Here is a 21,724-nt window from a genome sequence, read left to right on the forward strand (position 1 = left end):
TCAATGCATCCTGTATTTGAATGTCCACCAATATTATTCTCCAGGTTTGAAAAAAAATTCCTGCTATTATTTAACTGAATAGATTATCAATGCCACTAACCTGTATCTCTATTTCCTCCATACCAGTGATTCTTAAATTTGGTCTTTTAATGTTGTCCCAGAGTTCTTGTATATTCTAATCATGGTTCTTTTCTTTCTGAGTATTCAAATTCACATACCTTGTCTTCAAGGTCTGAAGTTTCATCTTCTCTATGACCTAATATATTGATGAGACTTCCAACTTTTTATTTGGGTTTTTCATTTCCAGGATTTCTGCTTGGTTATTTTTCAGAATGTCTAACCCCTTATTGAAATGCTTTCATATCCTGAATTTTCTCCCTTAATTCATGCCTTATATTTTCCAGTCAACTTTTTAAATCCTTTATTCACTTCAATTGAGTATGTGATCAGTTACTGAAGTGTTATGAACTTTTGGTGGCATCTTATTACCTCATTTTTTTATGTTACCTGTATTTCTGTGTTGATTTTTTGCATATCTACTAGAATGATTCTCTCTCTCTTCTGTTGTATGTGCCCCAGGCTGGGTGTAGATCTGTGTCAAGACTCCCACTCACTGTGTTATGTTCAGTCTCTAACACTGTTTTGATAAGAAATAATAATCCTAGTAACTGCAAATGCTTTAGAACAAAGCCATGAATTAACAAACCCTTAAAATCTTATTGAAAACATTCTCTAAAACTCCATTTATCCAAGTGGAAAATGGAAGTAATGCTCTAAAATAGGCTGAGAAACTGAGCATTAAAAAAGTAAAATTACTATTCAACTATATAGGAAATGAAAAGGAAAAAAGAAAAATGAGGAGTGGTAAAGTAGGATCAGATAATGCAAGAACAGAGAGATAGAGGAGTGAGTAGAAACATAAGCAAGGAGAAAAAAGAGTAATTCCAACTAACACTTCAAAACATTAAAAAGAAATACACAAAATTGGATTAAGGAATGTAATATCAAATAATAAGGGAAAATCTATCATGCCAACATAGAAAATAGTATCTGTGAAATAAAAAACATTAGAGAGTTTTATGTTACTCCATACTGGGCTATCTGAGATGGACAGACTTCTCATTGGGCCTTCCTGATTAGGATTTTATCAGGTTTGGGGAGGCTTAGTAAATGCCCACTTCTCCTTGGCTTTGCCTCCAACTTTCTCTGGGAGTAGAGGTAGCAATCTCACCAGTGCACATCTGATGTAAATCTAGGAGGATCCCTCTGCCCTTTGGTGTTTCCAGGCACATACTAGCTTTCTGAAGGATCAGAGGAGACAGCCTGTAATTATTTTTGGTTATATGCTCACCTATAGAAACACTTTATGTACCTGGAGCTCTCCAAACAGGTGGTAAGCTAGCTTATCTAGGTTTCAGATTTCCTGGAGTGCAACGGCCTATAGCAGGGGCATGGCACTCCTGTAGTAGTGGCACAGGGTGGCCAACAGTGTGGCCTGTTAGAAGTGCATGACAACTGCCCACAGTTGGAGTACATGTGGGCCATGGGCCAACATCTGGAACTTGGTAGGGCTGGTGTCTAGGATGTCTGTCGGTGGTCCACCTCTGTGGGACACACAGGGTTGCTGGGGTGCAGGCTCTGCCAGCTGTTAGGGGCTTGTGCAGCCACTGTGGGTTGCACAGATTCTGCCTGTGCTGGGTCCATGCTTTGCATACGCTGGCATCTGTGAAGCATGCATTTGTGGGTTGCTTCTGTGGGGTTTACAAAGCTGCTATAGTGTTGTGTGTGTGTGTGTGTGTGTGTGTAGGCAGGGCTTCTGTTGGCTGTTGTGAACCCGCAGCTGTGGCCAGCAGCTGAGGCACTTGCTATTCCCCAGGTATCACACTCTCTGATAAGTGATTTGCTTTCCAGTTCTACTCCACCCCACACCCCTTCAGTTTCAGCTAAGTTATCTCTCCATGCAGGTTACTCACAGCCCATATCAAAGTTGTTCCCTGCGATAGGATTTGTTGCTGTGTATAGATAAGATGCAGTTGTGTAGATTTAAGTGTTGTCTCAACAAAATGGCTGCCCAGCAGAGTTTTCTAGCAATTTGAGATAAGCTGTGCACTTTTGCTAAGTGGCTTTGTAGTTCCTGTCCTGGTTTAACACTTCCTTTCTTTTCTATTGTTGCCAAGGTAAGCTTATCTCCTCTGCCTCTCCTCCTTTCTTTGTTACCCCTCTCCCATGACCTACCCTTAGAAGGGTTTGGGTTTAATGAATTCTGTTCTATTTTCTGTTCCAGTAGCCAGACTCTGTCCCACCTCTCTGACCAGCTATTCTCTCACTATTTCAATTCTGGACTGCAGAGGAATAGACATTCGCTACCTAACTTCATTCTGCCATCTTGCCCCTTCCTCCAGATTGGGAATTTAAAACCATGATTGAGATGTTAAGGAATCCACTTGATAAAATAGCATAAAAAGAACAGAGGGGCAACATAAGCAGAGTTGGAAATTCTAACAAGGAACCAAATTCTAGACATAAACAACAACAAAAACAAACAAACAAACATTGTAACAAATGAAAAATGCTTTTTTGAGACAGGGGCTTGCTAAATTGCCCAGGCTGGCATCAGCTTGAAGCAGCTGGGATTATAGCATACGGCCCCACATGGGGCCTGAAGAATGCCTCTAATGGACTTATTGATAGACTAAACATGGCTGAGGAAAGAATCTCTGAGCTTGAGGATATCATTAATAGAAATTTCCCAAATTGAAAAATTAAGTGTGGGGGGTGGCAGGAGATGGGATGGTGTGAGGAGCCAAAACCCATACCAGAATAGACTATCCAAGAACTGTGGGACAACTACTAAAGGAGTAAATATGTGTAATGAGTGAAAGAAGTAACACTTGAAACAACAGTAACTTAGAATTTCCCCATATTAATGTCAAGACACCAAATCACAGATCCAAGGAGCTCAGAGAATACCACGTAAAATAATTGTCAAAAACAAATTTAAAAAAATCCTACTTCTAGGCATATCATTTTCAAACTACAGAAAATCAAAGATAAATTCAGAGAGATGTCAGAGGAAAAACCACACCTTAATTATACAAGAATGAAGACTAAGAATTATATCTGACTTTTCCTCAAAAACTATGCAAGAGTAGAATAGGGCTGGGTTGTGGCTCAGTGGTAGAGTGCTTGACTCCTATGTGTGAGGCACTGGGTTCAATCCTCAGCACCACATAAAAATAAACAAACAAATAAATAAAAGTATTGCATCCATCTACTAAGAAAATATTTTTAAAAAAGAAGAAGAGTAGAATAAAATATTTAAGGTGCTGAGAAGGAAAAGCCACCAACTTAGAATCCTATATCCTATAAATTTATCCTCCAAAGATAGGAGAAATTAAGACTGAGGAGAACAAAAATTGAGGGAGTTTGTTGTAAGTAGACCTGCTTTGTAAGAACTGTTAAAAGAAGGTCTTTAGAGAGAAGAAAAATGATATAGGTAAAAAACTCAGAACTACATAAATAAAGGAAAAACACTGTAAAATAAATTAAACAAAGGCAAAACAAAAACATTTTTTCTTAGCTGTGATAATAGCAACAGATAATATGTGTGTTGTGGGGAAAAGGAGGGGGTTATGTATACTTGAGATGAATGACAGCAATGATACAAAGGTTGGGAGTAAAGAAATAGGATCATTTTAAACTGGCACTTTCTGTGAAGCAAAAGAGCTATTTAAAAGTGTACTTGGGCCGAGCACAGTGGCACACGCCTGTAGTCCCAGCAGCTCAGGAGGCTGGGGCAGGAGGACAACAAGTTCAAAGACAGCCCCCACAAAAGTGAGGTGCTAAACAACTCAGTGAGACCCTGTCTCTAAATAAAATACAAAAATAGGGCTGGGGATGTGGCTCAGTAGTCAGGTGCCCCTGAGTTTAATCCCCAACCCCCACCCCCAGATAAATAAATAAAAATAAAAGGGTACTTGGGGCTGGGGCTGAGTGGTAGAACATTCGCCTCGCACACGCGGGACCCTGAGTTTGATCTTCAGCTCCATATAAAAATAAATAAGTGAAATAAAGGTATTGTGTCCAACTGCAACTAAAAAACATTAAAAAAGGGGGAGATACTTGGATTAGTTACAAATATATATTGCAAACCATAGTGTAACCACTAATAAAGGCTTTTTAAAAATAGTATAGTCGGATACACTAAGAGAGAAAATGAAGTCATATGAAAATCTCAATTAAAACCACAAAAGGCAGAAAAAGTTGAAGGCAAAGTACAAAGTACAAAAACATGGGCAAAAAAAAATAGTAACAAATAAAGTAGATATTAACTCAACTACATCAATAGTTACCTTAATGGCAGTAGTCTGAATACATTAATTAAATAACAAAGAGATTATCAGACCGGATCAAACAAAATAAACACTAAGACCCAAGCAAGTGTTTTCTACAAGAAACCCACTTTTAATATAAAGACACAGAGATTAAAAGGGATGAAAAAGATAAACCATTTTAACACTATTAAAAGAAAGTGTGGGGGGGCTGGGGTTGTACTCAGTGGTGGTGTGCTTGCCTAGAACATGTGAGGCACTGGGTTCAATCCTCAGCATCACATTAAAAAAAGGCATTGTGTCCATCTACAAGTTAAATAAATAAATAAACAAATAAATAAATAGAAATAAAGTGGGGAAGTGGGGCTGGCTGTGGTGGCACACACCTGTAATCTCACCTGCTCAGGATGCTGAGACAGGAGGATCATATGTTTGGTGCCAGCCTGGGCAACTTTATAAGGCTGTGTCTCAAAATAAAAATCTTAAAGAGGGCTCAGTGGTACAGTGCTTGCCTAGCATGTGCAAAAGGCTCTGGGCTCAAACCCTGTACATGCACACATGTGCATACACTCTCACACACATAGTGGAAGCAGTTGAGTTCATTTCAGCAGAGAAGACTTCAGACCAAGGAAAGTCATCAAGGAAAAAGAGGAGGTATTACATAATGATAAAAGGATCAATACTCTAAGAAGCTATTACAATCCTTAATGTGTATGTGCCTATCAAAATACAACAGATAAAACTGACCAAAGTGCAAGTAGAAATAGATGAATCTGCTATTATATTTGGAGACTTCGATCAACCTTCTATCGAAATGGAAAGATTCAATAGTCAGAAAAATCAGTAGAAGCACAGTGGAACTCAACACCACCATTGATCAATTGGATATAACAGACATTTGTAGATTATTTCAATCAACAATTATAAAGTACATATACTTCTTTAGCTCACATGCAACATTCCCCAAATTTGGGCCACATATGGGCCATATAACATATCTGAACAAATAGAAAAGATTAAAAATCATACAATTGCTGTTCTCAGATCACAATGGAATTAAACTAGAAATCAAAATAGGAAGATAGCTGGAAAATACCATAATACAAACACACCCTTCTAAGTAACACAAGTAACACATGGGTAAAATTAAAAAAAAACAACAACTCAAAAGAGAAATTTTTTATAATATTTTGAACAAAATTAAAAACATCAAGGGCTGGTGTTGTGGTTCAGTGGTAGACTGCTTGCCTAGCATGTGTGAGGCACTGGGTTCAATTTTCAGCACCACATATAAATAAATAAATAAAATAAAGGTCCATGGACAACCAAAAAAAATTTAAAAAAGAACACATCTAAATTCTTGGGATACAGAGAAAATAGTGCTTACAGAGAAATATAGCACTGAATACACGTGTGTGTTAAAAAAAAAAAAAAAAAAAAAACAGACCTAAATTAATCAACCATCTAAATTCCCAACCTTAGGAAACTAGAAAAGGAAGAGCAAATTATATCTAAAGTAAACAGAAAAAATGAAATAATAAAAAATAAATCAATGAAATTGAAAACAGGAAAATCAGAGATCAAAAGCTGGTTCTTTGGAAAGATCAACAAATTGGTAAGCATCTACAGACTAATTGAGAAAAAAAAAGTCAGAAATTGCTAACATCAGAAATAAGAAAGTGGACATCACTATAGATCCCACAAACATGAGAGAGATAATAAAGAAATACCATGAGCAACTCTATGTCCACAAATTTGATAACCTAGATAAGAGACCAATCCCTTGAAAAAATACTATCTGTTAAGACCCATACAAGAATGGACAATTTAAGCTAGGCACAGTAGTACATGCCTGTATTCCCAGCTACTTAGAAGGTTGAGGTAGGAGGATTGCTTGAGTCCAGGAGTTCAGGGTCAGCATGGGCAACATTTGAAATCCTGTCTCTTAATAATATTCAAAATAATAGAAAATTAGAATAAGCCCATATCTATTTCTATTTCCATTTCTATTAAAGAAATTAAATCAGTAATAACATCCAAAACAGAAAGCACCAGGCCCAGATGGTTCCACTAGTGAATTCCACCAAACACTGAAAGAAATCATAGTTGTTCTCTACAATTTCTTCCAGTAGATAGAAGCAGAGGAAGTACTTCTTAATACATTCTATGTGGCCAGCATTACCATAATACCAATACCAAAGACATCAGATGAAAACTATATGGAGCAGTCTCTCTCGTGAACATGAAGGGAAAATCCTCAATGAAATACTGGCAAATTAAGTCCAATAATGTATAGAAAAAACTATACATCACAATCAAGTGGGACTTACAGGTATATACACTTGAAAATCAATGTGATCCATCCCACTAACAGGCTTAAGAAGGAAACCCATATGATCATGTCAATAGATGGAGAAAAATCATTTGACAAAATCTAACATGCACTCATGATAAAAAATTTGGCAAACCAGGAACAGAGGAGAACTTTGTCAATTTGGTGAAGAACAAAACCCTTACTATGAAAAAACATGGAGGAACTTTGGATGCATATTACTAAGTAAAAGGAGCCAATCTAAAAAGGCTTCATTCTGTGTATTATAATGGTGGCTACATGTTATTACATATTTGTCAAAACCCACAGACTAAACTACATTGAGTGAACCCTAATGTAAACTATTGACCTTCGGTGATAATGATGGGTCAATATAGTTTCTCAATTGTACCAAAGGTAGCACTCTGGTGTGGGATGTTGATAGCAGCTAAGGCTGTTCGTATGTGAAATCTGAGGGTAATTTGAAACTCTCTATACTTTCCATTCAATTTTTTTCCCAATTCTACTTCTAATTCAGCTGTCAAAGATATCAGTTTAGATCGCAAGCCTTTTTTTATTCTGTTATATATGACAGCAGAATGTATTATAATTCATATTATACATTATAGAGGTCAATTTTTCATATCTTTGGTTGTACACAAATTAGAGTCACACCATTCATGTCTTTATACATGTACTTAGGGTATAAAATCGTGACATTTGCAGGTAAATGAATGGAGTTGGAGAATATAATGCTAAGTTAGCCAATCCCCAAAAAACCAAATGCCAAATGTTTTTTCTGATATAAGGATGCTGATTCATAATGGGGTTGGAGGCGGGGGGAGCATGGGAGGATTAGACAACTCTAGATAGAGCAAAGGGGAGAAGGGGGAAGGGGTGGAGGGAGCATGGGGGTAGGGACGAGGGTGTAATGAGATGGACATCGTTACCCTAAGTACATGTATGAAGACCTGAATAGTGTGACTCCATTCAATTTTACTATGAAACCGAAACTGTTCTAAAAAATATAGTCTATCATAAAAGAAAATGGGGTAAATGATCTGACCCCCAAAGGAGGAACCTTGAACTGTTGCACTAAGCAACCATGCAAGAAGTAAAACCTAGTAAGCTGCTCTAAGCCTGTTTGAAAGAATGGGTAAGTGAAGAGGTCCAATTTACTCTTCCCCCAGCTTCTTATACCTTTTCCCTGTCCCATTAGGGTAATGATGTCCATATCAATCCACCCTCTTCCCTACCCCCATGCCCTCTCCTCCCCTTCCCCCTTCCTCCCCTTTGATCTGGAGTTTGTCTAATCCTCCCATGCGCCCCCCCCCCCACCTCCAACCTCATTATAAATCAGCATCCCTATATCAGAGAAAACATTTGGCATTTGGTTTTTTGTGGATTGGCTAACTTCACTTAGCATTATATTCTCCAACTCCATCCATTTACCTGCAAATGCCATGATTTTATACCCTAAATACATGTATGAAGACATGAATGGTGTGTACAACCAGAGATAGGAAAAATTGAGCTCTATATGTATAATATGAATTGTAACGAACAATACTGAGTTCACTTTTATAACTCACTTGAAAACAAACACATCAGCTGCAGGTGATATGGGGCTGTAATGCCAGAATCCATAGCCTTCTGCTCTGAAATGCTGGGACCCATAAGCAGGCCTACCATGAATTTTGGCCACTTCTCTTGGGAAGGATTACGATCAGGAAGATTCATCTAGTTGTTAGAGGACACGAATACAAAGGAGCCTAGAATCTTAAATGGAACTCAACCATTTGGTATCAAAGCTGAGCAGGGGCAGGTTTAGTCTTGCTCAACACTTCCTGAAAGGGATTTCCAAGGGCTTGACCCTGGCATCTTTCCACTGCCCTGAAGCATGAACAAAAAAACCCAGTGACTCAGAAAAGATCAAAACATAATACAAGAAGTTCCATATCCCAGCTTCTCAGATTTCCTTGGGCAGACCTCATCCTTTCCTTTTGGGGTTTCAGTTTTCTCAACTGTCAATGGTTTTAAGCAATTCTAGATAATCTATAGGTCAATAGATACATTTTATAGCTTATATGCACTTTCATTTTACATGAAAAATTGAAGTCAGTAATAACTCCATGACCTAGTCCCCACAACTCTCAACCAACAGCCACTGAAGTAAAGGATCCATACAACACAAGAGACAATTTATTCTTTATTGATTAAAAATGAAGAAAACATGCAGTAAAATACAAAGTCAAAAAAAGGGGGAGAAAGTTGAATATTTTACATCTTCCATAATCTAGCATATGTCATAAGGAGGAACCTCCACTTATTGATACACCATTATTCTATCCTCCAGATTATTAAACAGTATCAGCTGGCTCTAAGATTTGGTTTAAAACTTAAGCAAAAACCCCAAACAAATCCATTAGTAATTTAGAAAGACGATACTTTTCACAAATAGCATTGGCACATATTACCTTGTGCTATAGTTAGTCCCTAACTCCAGGGACAGGGGTATTCTGGGGACCTAGTAACAGAGATGCACCCTGAACCACTACTACTGGAAAGGAGTGAGGAGGCTCCCTAGGTCACATGCTATCGCACCTGGGCAGTTTCTGTTCACCTGTTTTCTCAGCATCACTGCACAAGCTGGCAGAGGGAATTCACCACACAACATGCAGAAGAAGAAATAACACTGTCATGGGACTTGGTGTTTGTCTCCTATTTCCCAGCAAGGCAACCAATGAACTGAACAACAAAAAAAGATAAGCCCCAGCCCCCACCTTCTATTGTCATGCCAATCCCACTGAAATTCAAAGCTACTGGTGGGCTAGAGAAAGTGAACAAGGCCACTCACTCCCAGCCTGGGCCATACCACCTCCAAATGAAAAGCTAAAACAGTGATGTCACCCCCACCATGGGTTCATAAATAATTAAATTATAATGGGCTTGTTTGAAATAAAAAAAGGACTCTATGGCAAGCAACTAGCCTGTTGTCAAAGAGGACATTGTATCTTTTCCACACCTCATTACCAACTCCCTATCCTTGCTTCTCCATCGTTCACTACCATGATGACCACCACCACCCCCAAAAAAGGAAAAGGAAAAGCTAAATATTTTTCCAGCAAGCTGGTCAATCTCTTTTCTCTCTGCTGATTCAGCAAACTCCCTTCTTTTACCAATCATGCTGGGACCTTGAACTTTGGTATCTAATCTTCTAATCTTTCCTCCCAATCCCCATCCCAAATCCAACTCCTCTCACACTCCCCAACATCCACCCCTTTACCAACATGCCTTTACACCTGGAGCAGGTAAAGAAAGCCCATGACTAAAACTACAGATTCAGAACGAATGAAATAAAGGTACATCAAGTCAGTTATGGGGAAAACTTTCAGGTGTTTTCCAAGAGAAAACCAGGTAATCTTGTTCAGACCAACAACATTGGAAAGGGCTCAAGAGATTCTGTGAAAGTCAACTCTCCCTTCTCCGTGGGGCCACAGCCCATCGTTGTATGTCTCTTTAAGGCCAGATCAAGTATCCCATTCATACATAAAACTTGGTAACTTGGCAGGGTTATTAGCAATTAGACAAGTCTGACAATGAAATAGGAAAAAAGAAAACTCAAACCCACTGATTATTCACATATTGCATTATGAGTGTTCTTTTTTAAACCTAAAGAATAATTTATTTAACTTCTGTAGAAAATCAAATGAACACTGTCTACTCATAAAACCTAAAGGTCACGGCACATGTGGTTTCACTTTCCATCTTGAGTCAGTTTCAGCGCACAGGGTCCCCCCTCCACAGAGTCAGTGCAGGAGAGGGATGGAAGCCAGGCCTCTAGCCCAGTGTGAGTCTCTGTTATTGCTGTAGTAATCTCAGCCTTTTATACCCACTTCCTCATGACTCAGAGGCCAGGTGCACTGATTTTCATTGGAGGATCGAGGAGCAGTTTTTCTTCAATTTTATTTCTTAAAATTTGAAAATAAATACTTCCCTAGTGATATGAATTATGATTATTTTTCCTGTTCAAAAACCACCTCTGGCAAAATTTACTTTTACAAGCTATTACTTGATGTTTTTCTGCAAAAACAGTCCAAAGTTCCACTTTGAAGGATCTGATGGCTGAAGTTTGACTACAGTCAAATGTTTTGCACCAGCTGAAGTTAAGGCTAGCAACCCTTTCTGGAGGGAGCAATGAAGGGGGTGCCTGAGAGCAGCTTTAGCAAAACACTTAGAGACACCATGAACAAAACAAGAACACAGTTTAGGCTGCCTCCTCCGAGGCTGTGCTTTTTCCTAACAAAGGTTGCTAGAATTCACATCAGATACAAAGAAAAAAACACTAATTAAATTCTCTGGGCTCCAGCTAAACAATCAACTTTTAATTGCTACTTCAGTGGTAGAGATATCCCAAGATGCCCACCTCTGGGCAGGTGTGGGAGAACAGGTAGGAGACGTTGCCCAATGTAGCTGCTACTTTCCACCTGGGCCATTACTGGAGTAAGGCAAGAATGAGCTGAGCGATCTCCCTCCTGAGCCTTGAGGCACACGGGCCACTTCTCAGATGGCGGAAGAAAGGGGACATGTGCAGCACATTTACTAACGGAACTCTTTGAGGGGATGCTGGCCACTGGTGATCCAACTTTACTTTCCCTGTGGGAAAAAGGGGAATGATGGCAGGAAGAACATAAAGAAAGAATTCTAAAGCTCCTAGCCGGGAGGTTCGTTGCTGGGTTCTTTGGCAGTAGTGGGTTTAGGCCAACAGAAGCAACAGAGATAACGCATGTGTGGAATCTCCTTAGGCCGCCTCTTCTGGGGCTGTGTTTTAGCTGATGCTGAGCTGGGCAAATCCTATTAGTTTGCCATCATCAGGAATATCCGAGCCTTCAACACCAGATGCCTGAGGACCAAACAAAATGACAAGCTATGGCTATTTATAAACAAAACTGCAGTAGCAATTAAAATTGACATGGGACTATGGGAAGGCAGGCAGTGGGTAAAGAGTCCCTGGGACACAAATGGGAGGTTGATGAAGGTGTTTTTTTCCTGAAGACAGGATACACAGCTGAAGTCAGACTGGCTTTTAATTTCACTTGAGAACAGTTAAGGGCTTGGGGTTAGAGGGTTCTGAAAAGCAGAACAAAAAACTGGGGTGGGAGGACATGGGGGAGAGACAGTTAAAGAGAGAACACTGCCATATTTTAATATTCTCATTATTCAGGGAATATAAAAAATCTGGTCTGCAGAGGCTGTTGATGTGTAAATGGTAAGATGGTTTAATAAAGAGAAAGGGATGAATACCAGCTTGAAAGTGACAGATCGATTTGACTGAGGTTCTTCCACAATTTTCTGCAAATTAGCTGCCACTGTAATCATACAAACAGAGAAAAGCAATAAGAAGTTACATAAATCCACTATCAAAAAGGTTAAATGGTGGTTAAGCTTTGTACAATCAAAATGGAAGTAGAAAGATCAATCATTCCTCAAATGAAAGCATTTTTTAAATTCAACCCCAAACTACACAATGAATCTTGAATCACTGGCAAATTAACTTCATTTAAAACTTATCAACTAGCCTGGGAAGGACAGGTATGTTTTGTCCATTAATGGACCAGAAATTCCCAGAATGGAAGTCAACAAAGTATGACCTATGGTCTGGTTTTGTTCTGCCTGCAAACTAAGAATGATTTAAAATGACAGATGACATGTGGCCCACAAAGCTTAAATGATCCATTGTCTGGCTTTTTGAAGGGAAACTATTCACCTTCTCAACCTGATGGTCTTTCCCATCAGTAATGTACCTATAGCTTGTGCTTGTGCCTTTTCCCTTCCTTCTTGCTTTTCTAAATCGCTAATATTTGCTCACCTCTGTGCTCCACAGACTAGATACACCAAAACAGATGAAAAATGACCAAGCTCCCATTTTGTGACTTTTACAACCACTTTTACCAAAGTATCCCAGAGACCTGGGTGTGTTTTCATCTACTACCACTGGAAGTCACAAAGCAAACTTGAAAGTGGGATATTTCTGTTTGGTAAGGGAAATGTCCTCAGTACCTATAGTTTCAGCCAAGGCAAGAATCATTTCAAGAATCATCAGACCTATTCAGTGGAACACAACCCTGATTTTCTAGGCACTAAATATACAGACAGAGACATGGGGCACAAGGCACAGCACAGTATAGTTACCTATTACTAAATCCCTTCCGTCGACCAGGCCAGCAGAAATGAGTTCCTGAGAGACACCCTCTGCTGTATCTGAAAGGACAAACAAGAAGGCATTCCATTTCTTGTGCACATACATCATTGCTAACACTCAAAGCCAGCATGTGTGACAGTATTGCTTGGACCCAAATGAACTACTAAGTTCACAAAACCAGGGTCCTGTTCCACTGGCAATGATCTCAACTGAGAAATTCTCTTAGGTCTGGCTAGAAGGCAGAATTGGTATGAACCAGGTGTCAAGTATCAGCTCATTGTATAGATAACTTTTAAAATGGTGGAATGTAGAGGGTTAAGGCCCATGCCAGAAGAACCTTCAACAGTGACTCTACAGAGCACAATCCTAGACCCAGGCTCTGAGATATGATGTTGAATGTGGAACATCTCAAGTGCTAGTAAAACTTTCTCAAAACCTGAGAGAACAAATTATAATCTCTTCTCTTTTGGTATTATGTTTTAAGTTTTTGTTAAAATCATTTTCTTATTATCTTGTGGATTTTCTCCTTACTTAGTCATCCCAGGTGGTATAATCTGAGCAATGGGTATAAAGAGAAAGTTAAAAAGAAGAAGATGGACTACCCCAATTTATCTCATTTTCAACTGACTCAGTGGTGCTGGTTCCTGAGGGCTGGACACTAAGCCCTGAGTGGGAGTAGGAGAGCCAATGGGAAGGGGTGCATATACTTTTACATGATGACCAGAAGTTTCAATTAATTCCTAAAAATGTGAATGAGTTTTGCATTGCTCTAAAAAAGTCAAACAGATACACCTTAGTACATTTACATCTGTTCTCTTTAATGGCCAGATGTTAATACTGAGACAGCAACTATGGGATGTAAGGAAAGGTAACTGCTAGCTTCTGGCCACTCCTCAAATCAGAACACTGAATAACAACAGCAAAGCAAAACAAAACCAACCAACCCTTGCTCTAGGGTGAAGTTCACAATCAGAAACAGTACATGCCAAGGTTCAGTTCTGCCTGAGGAGAAGGGAAAATGGAGGTGGCTTCTTCTTTACTACCACAAAGAATGAGCATGTACAGTGAGATAAGAACATGAACTATGAACTCAGATCTTGTTTGAACTTTAGCTACCTCTCTGCAGCCTTGTGACCTTGAACAAGTTACCCTGCCTCTCTCTAATCCTTGACATCATCATCTAGTAAATGGGGATAATAATTTTTCATTAGAAGGCTGTTGTAAGAATTTAATGAGCTAATGTAATGTATAGCAAAATACTTGGTCCATTGTAAGCAGTAAATAAGAGCTACAGTCATTTACTGTTTGTATTATTACATTAGATTTTCTAAATGAGTTTAGTAGTAAGTAAATTACATTTTATTTCATTCTATTCATTTGACCCCTAAAACCTAAACCAAGAAATTTTTATCGTCTTAAAAAAGCAAAATATATCTAAAAGACAGAAATTTCACACTTGATGAAACAACACATTAGAAGTTAATCTGTTTTTAATGGTTTTGATGCCTCACCTCTCCCAGGAGTAAATTCAAATCTAATATCATTTAGTTCTTTTTTGGAATTCCTGTGGGGAAAAAAACAGAATTAAATAAAATAAGAATTTGTGAATTTATGCATAAGAGTCTTCCAATATATATCAGGAAAGCTGTGCCTTAGAAAGATTAGTCTGTTCCCACAAGTTATATGATTTGTCCTGGTGTGCTGACACTTCAGGGCTCAGAGCCAACAATTCAGAATTATACTCTAATTGTCCTAAGCCTTTGAATTTATGTCTCCCATTGAAGAACATAAAAATCTCATACTTTGGGGGAGATTCTTATATGTCCACTCCTACCATATTTCTTCTAAGATGATGTTATGGTTTGAATAAGTCCCACAAAGTTCACATGCTGAAAACTTAATTACCAATGCACTGGGTTTTGTTTTGTTTTGTTTTCCCTTTTTCTTTTTCTGTTCTTGGTATTGGGGTTTTAAGACATGGTCTCACTCAGTTGTTTAGGGCCTCGATAAGTTGATAAGACTGGCCTTGAACTTGTGATCCTCTTGCCTCGGCCTCCTGAATCACTGCCCTCAGAAGATTGATTAATGTTGTTAAAGCAGGAGTGGGTTCATTATCATGAGTGAATCTGTCATAAAAGTGAGTTTGGCTGCCACTTGCTATCTTATTCTTCCACCATGGGATGAAATAGCACCAAGGCCTTCACCAAATGCGAGGCTCTTCTTGCTGCAGCCCCCCAAGCTGCTGGGATTGCGGGTGTGTGCCAACAGGGCCCAACACACTCTGTTCTTAATACATAATTTCTTAGTCTATTCTTTCTGGCAGCTGAATAAATTAAGATAGAAATGTTCAGCACCAGTTTACTGATTTAACTGGCACAGTAAGCACAAACAACATGATATTTAACTTCCCAAAACAGTCTGGAACATTAGTCATTAAAAGTTCTCTAAAGAATTCTATCTGCTTCTATCTCTATTATGATCCTATTGGGAAGACAACTAAGAATTCAGATGCAGAAGTGGGGTTAGTCAATAGTAAATCAGTGGGACTCTTTTTTAAAATGTTATTAATAGTTAAAGAGGGTTTGGGCTGTCTCACATGACATTTTTTCAATACTAATTTTTTCAAATATATTTATGAGTAGAAAGAGACCTAACTGGAACAATATAACACTAATAGATATTTTGACATGAAAACTTTGGAATCCTAATCCAGAGTTCTTAATCCCCTGGCAGAAATTGAGGGGTTAGGGGTTGAGGGGTGTTTAAAATGAACAGATTGCTACCCAGGGCACTTACTGCTGAGCAGTCTGCTAGGACCACTCTGTACATCCCCACCAGAACTACCAACATTTGCCATATAACAGAGAAACAAACTAGGAATATACTTAGAGGTTTTCCTTTTCATCTTTATTTGATCTACCAATCACAAAGCACTCCCCTTCTGAGTTAGTCAATCCCAGAGTCCATAATGCTTATATAATCACTAAACTTCAGATAAGCCAGTGAGTGCTGCTCTCCTAAAACATTCTCAACTACAGACTATACCTTCTAATTCAAACTATGCTGCAAATGTACACATTTGTCACTATTAATGGACAAACTAGGAGGGTATGTGCATCAGTTAGTCACAGCAACTGCTAACTGCCAGGTCCTCACACTTTGCTATTACTTCTAAGAAAATAATACACCAGCAAATTAACACCTACTGATGCTGGGGTGACACAATCATGGCTTTAGCTATTCTCAGCACAGATTATTCAACACCTACAGGGAACTCACAAAACAGAAAATGTCCTCTTACCTTAATCTTAGTACTAGACTGATTGGGACCTTGGTTTCTTGTGAACCTGCTCCTGAAGACAAAGCCTAAAATGCATTGAAAAGTATAAAGTCATTGCCTGTGAATGTTAAGCATGGAGGTAACTGCAGAGGAATCATCCACTGGCAGCAATTCTCTTCCTCTCCAGCTGAGGTCATCCTGCTCCCTAAGACATTCATTCCCTGCTGTGGCAGGACAGGCACTCCACAGCAGCAACAAAAGCTAAATATCAACTTGTATAAACATAATTAAATAATTTTCAAACCCAGATGAAATTCCATATATTTTATATTTTTCTTGCCCCTGTTCCCCTATACAAAGGTGAAAAATTAGGTTTATCACTTTTTAAAAAATCTGCTCCTGTACCATTTGGCAACACACAAGTAGGGCCTAAATCAGCTGCCCCTCAGGGATCCTTCAACCGAAGGTTCCAGGTCTTTCTATAGTTAAACTAATCTCTCTGAAAACTGTCTAGCTATCTCCTGTTTAATGGCAGACATAAACTCTAAGTTACTTGTAAAATAATTCTAATCATTAGAACTTTTTGCCCCTATGATGGCAGAAATGGAAAGCTGGAAGGATGAAAGGTTAAAAGAAGTTATCTCCATGATTAACTAGACATGCCCAGTGCACTGGTCTTCAAAGCCAGAACACATGATACATGGCGCTACAAAAGGAAAAATCACAACTTTCATTTTTTTTTTCACTTAAACTATTGGGGGTGGGGGACAACTTCTGACAATTAATAAATCGACACAAAACCCTTACTTTAGCAATATAGCATAAGGTCACATATGTACTATCAGAAGTTTCCTGAAGGGAGCATGGGAGTTACACAGCATACTGGGATTCACAGGGAGGACCTCATTCAGCTGCTTTCAGATAAATACAATTTAATGAAGTTTGTGTGTACTTTATTTGAGTTTATACATCACTTAGTTTTAATAAAATCAACTCTCACAAAATTAGTATTTTTAAAAGAGTAATTTAGAAAAACCACAGGCTGTAAAAATACTAATAAATGATACAAGCAAAAATGAGCAAAAGAAAACAGTAAAGCAGATGATTCTCCTAGCCCCACCATGAATGCCATCATTTGCAATCTTAAGTTAATAATGATCTAACACACAGCCAATAAGAAATTAGCCAAAGAATTCTGATGTTTCAAAAGTTTTCAAACTTAACTTATTGTTGCTTAAGATCTTTATGAACTCTCTTACCTTCAGGTGAATATTCAAAACTATGAAGACATAATTTCTAACTTCTTCCAAAATCTACTAGGACAACAACCTGAGTACATTAGGCTATTTCACATAAATATCTGCTTTTCTTATCTACCAGTACTAGGCGGCCATTAGAAGACATCCCTGCTTTACCTGAGCTGTTTTTGCTGGCTCTGCAGGTGGTGGGAGAGAGACTTGAGTTGGCTGGGTAGACATCTGTCCAGCTGGCTGAGGTAGATGAGTAGAAATCTGTTCTGGAACTTGGAGCAAAGTACCCATGGGATCAGTTGTTGAAAAGAGCTATAATGAAACCATGCATACAGTGCTGTTAACTTGATTGGAAAGAGAAGCAGATTTACCGACAGTCAAACAGAGCCTTACAGGGTGACATTTTCAAAGCAGTTTTTATGATGTACTGGCTTGACAACACTTCTCTAAATATACATATCAAACAGAAGTCAAATATTCCTAGGCATTTTAGTTTTTTACTGACTTTCGATACAATTTACATGCTTTTAGCTTCATCCATTTTAAGTGTATAATTCAAGGGTATTTGCACAGTTTAAAGAACTACACAACCATCACCAAATGCAGTTTTGGAACCCTTTATCACCCCAAAAGGTTCACAAACCCTTTTAGTAAATTCTTGCTTCCACATCCAGCCCTACACAACCACTGATCTACTTTCAGTCTCTGTAAATTTGCCTTTTTTGGGCATTTTGTGTAAATGGAGAATCTAACAAAAAGTGTTTTGTGTAGTTTTTTTCACTTTGTATCATATTTACTTATTTTTTTATTTTTTCAAAATAGTTTGAAATAGTTATAAAGTAAAAAGTTATTTTCTAGGTGTAGTTGGTCACAATGCCTTTATTTTATTTATTTATTTTTATTTGGTGCTGATGATCAAATCCAGGGCCTCGAACATGCTAGGCGAGCACTCCACTGCTGAGCTACAATCCCAGCCTCCATCACATTTATTTTTAACCACATTTACTCCATCCCCTTCACACAGCCAAAACAGCTTCTCCAAAATAAAAAGTTAAGTAGGTAAAGTATTTATAAAGTATGTATAGTGTTTCTGTAAGAAATTATTGAAGCTACATTTTTTAACACATGGTGCTTCGATTTAACTGAATTCCCTGAATTCCCCAATACAGTGGTATAAAAAGGGGTGGAACCTTTAGGAGGAGGGGCTTAGTGGGAGGTAACTGAATCATGTCTGCCCTTGTGAAGGGATTTATGCTGGTCTTGTTGGAGTGGGTTAGCTTCGTTCAGAGTGGGCTGTTATAAAAGAGACAGCCTGACCCCACCAGGTCTCTTGCCATGTGATCTTTCATATATACTCCATGTTTCTACCATTGATGCCATCTGCCATGCTACAATGCAGCCAGAAGGCCCTCTCCAGAGGCCCACCAAAGGGGGCCACATCATCTTTAACTTTTAACCTCTGAAATCATGAGATAATTAAATCTCTTTTCTTTACAAATTATCCAGCTTTAGGTGTTTTGATAACAGCAAAATAAAATGGGTTATGACGTGGGGACTTTTATTACATATAAAGAGATAATCAACCAATGATTCCTTAACATATCTAAAAATATATTTCAAAAATGGGTGTGAAGCTTTATAACAAACAGACACAATATAAATTATCTTGCATTTTGAATTATTTCATAAATTTTGATTATGCAATGTTGGGAAAAACAAAATTAAAAATTACAAGTTAGGGAAAAATACCAATGGCAATGGCCAAAATTTAGAAATGAAAGAGTAAAAACTTTCAAAAGGCAACAACAGAGGTCTAGTAGCTGATGAAAGTAAAATAAACGAGACCAGAAGTAAAATTTTATATCATTTAATCTCATACATCAAAGGAAGCAAAAAGTTCTTCATTGGTTTCAGAGTTTGACAGAAATATAGCACATTAATATTAGTTGGCCTCAAAGTAGAAGGGGGATTTTCAGGGAAGGGAAGGGGAAGTAGAGGTGCAAGGGAGGTAGAGTGGAAAGAAAGGCAAGGACGATAGAAGGGAAGTTAGGTATGATCAAAGCACAATTATGCATGTATGTAAAAATTACAGTGAAGCTCATTAATTTGTAAAATTAATATGTTGATAATTATAGTTAAAAAGATAACTTTTGAAAATGTACTATTTCAAAAGGTTAGCTTCCAAAGTGTATGTACATGTATGTTTATCTATAATAAAGACAAAAAGGATACATATAACAAAGCAATAAGAAGATGTACAGAAACTGGGATCCCAGTGCACTGTTAGTGGAAATGTGAAATGGTGGAAGTTCTAATGAAAAATAGTATGGTTGTTCCTTAAAAAATTAAAACATAGACTTACCTCATGATCCAGCAATTCTATTTCTAGATGTATACCCAAAAGAATTAAAAGCAAAGTTTTGAACAGATATTTGTATACCCATGTTCATAGCACCATTATGCACAACAGCCAAAAGACAGAGAGGTTCAAGTGTTCACTAAAAGATGAATAAACAAAACAGTATATACATACAATGCAGTAATATTTGGCTTTAATATAGAAAGACATTCTGACATAAGTTACAACATGGATGAACCCAGAGGACACTGTGCTAAGTGAAATAAACCAGTCAGAAAAAGACAAATACTGTATGAATCCACTTATATGAAATACCAGAGTAGTTAAATTTACAGAGACGGGAAGTAGAAGGGTGGCTGCCAGGACAAATATGGAAGAAAATGGAGAATTACTATTCAATGGGTAGAATTTTAGTTTGGGAAGATTAAAAAGTTCTTTAGATGGTAGTGATGGTTGTTTTCCAAGCATGACTATATTTAATGCTACCAAACTAAAAATGATTAAGACAGTAAACTTTATGTCATATAAATTTTGTCATAATTAAGTTAAAAAACAATGTAATGAGTATAAGAATATGTGAGAATTCACAGAGAAGTTATTTAGCAAAAGCACAAGAAGAACACTAAAAAGAAAAACTATAATAATCTATAAAATAACTTTTCATTCAATTTCTGAGAAATTATCAAATTTGACTTAATTAGAAGTAACAAATAATTCTAAAACATCAGCAGATTAAAACAACGTTATTTTTAACTTTACTTTTTATTATTTCTTACGCATACTTCAAGTATATCTCTGACCAGCATGAGTTCATCCCTTCATTCAGTCAAGGATGCAGATTATGGCAGCAGGATTAAGGAAACACAGAATCACAGAGTGACTCTTCTGCTAACTTTACATTGGTCAAAAGAACTGACATGACCATGCATAATTTCAAGGGTCAAGGACATACAATTCTACTAATGTACCTGAGGTACAGACTTGTACACTGCTGATGGAACTGCATACTACTGCACTCTAGAAAGCAGTATGGAGATTCCTCAAAAAACCAGGAATGAAACCACCATAATGACCTAGCTATTCCATTCCTTGACATTTGTCCAAAAGAACTAAAATCAGCATGCAATAGCAATATAGCAGCACAATTCACAATAGCCAAATTATGTAATTAACCCAGATGCCTATCAATAGACGAAGGAAGGAAATGTGGTGTATACGTGTATACACACACACACACACACACACACAAACACAATGTAGTTTTACTGAGTCATAAAAAGAATGAAATTATTATTTGCTGATAACTGGATGGAAATGGAGAACATTATGCTAAGTCAAATAAGACAGTCTCAGAAAATCAGGGTCAAATGTTTTCTCTCCCATGTGCAAGCTAGAGCAAAATAATGGAAAGAAGGAGGAGAGGACAGGATTTCATAAAGTCACAGGGAAGATCAGTAGAGCAAAAGAACAAGATCAAGTGGCAGAGAGGAGGGATGGGAAAGGAGAGGAAATGCAGAATGATTTTTTTTTTAAATTGAACTATGTGCATATACACATATAGTACAGGGAATTTCACTTTTATATGTAAGTACAAAGAACCGATCAAAAATAGATGAGCGAAAGAAGATCAGTAGGAAGATCATGCATATACAAATTTGTCAAGATGAGCCCAACTATAATGCTCTAATAAAAAACTGAAGTATAACCAAAATACATATATTAAGGTACAGAATTTATTTTCTTTGTACTAGGGCTTGAATCCAGGGTGCTTTACCACTGAGCTACATTCCCGGCACTCAAAGAGGTTGGCTTTTAACTGGTTATGCTTCTGCCGCAGCCTCCCAAGTAGCTGGGAGTAAAGGTATGTGCCACTGCACTGGCTCATTTCTAAACTATAAAGTTCTATGTACATGAATCATGTATATAATTATACATACAAATTGCGTGGTATGTACATAAATGAAGTGGGAAAATTGTTTAAGAGATACACT

The 21,724-nt window shown here is 37.8% G+C and overlaps 1 protein-coding gene across 1 annotated transcript in view; it reads right to left on the reverse strand.

Moving 5' to 3' along the window:
- Nucleotides 1-8,838: 8,838 nt before the first annotated feature.
- Oxsr1 (oxidative stress responsive kinase 1) overlaps nt 8,839-21,724 on the reverse strand; it is a 115,433-nt gene continuing 102,547 nt past the window's right edge. The window contains exons 13-18 of the mRNA XM_027932286.2: nt 17,540-17,686; nt 16,146-16,210; nt 14,356-14,408; nt 12,835-12,903; nt 11,947-12,011; nt 8,839-11,545 (exon numbers count right to left, since the gene is read on the reverse strand). Of these exons, the coding sequence (XP_027788087.1) occupies nt 11,471-11,545; nt 11,947-12,011; nt 12,835-12,903; nt 14,356-14,408; nt 16,146-16,210; nt 17,540-17,686 (474 nt within the window). The 3' untranslated portion in view covers nt 8,839-11,470. The remainder of the gene's footprint in view (nt 11,546-11,946; nt 12,012-12,834; nt 12,904-14,355; nt 14,409-16,145; nt 16,211-17,539; nt 17,687-21,724) is intronic.

The sequence above is a fragment of the Marmota flaviventris genome, chromosome 1 (assembly GCF_047511675.1).
Source record: "Marmota flaviventris isolate mMarFla1 chromosome 1, mMarFla1.hap1, whole genome shotgun sequence".
In the NCBI taxonomy this organism is placed as follows: domain Eukaryota; kingdom Metazoa; phylum Chordata; class Mammalia; order Rodentia; family Sciuridae; genus Marmota; species Marmota flaviventris.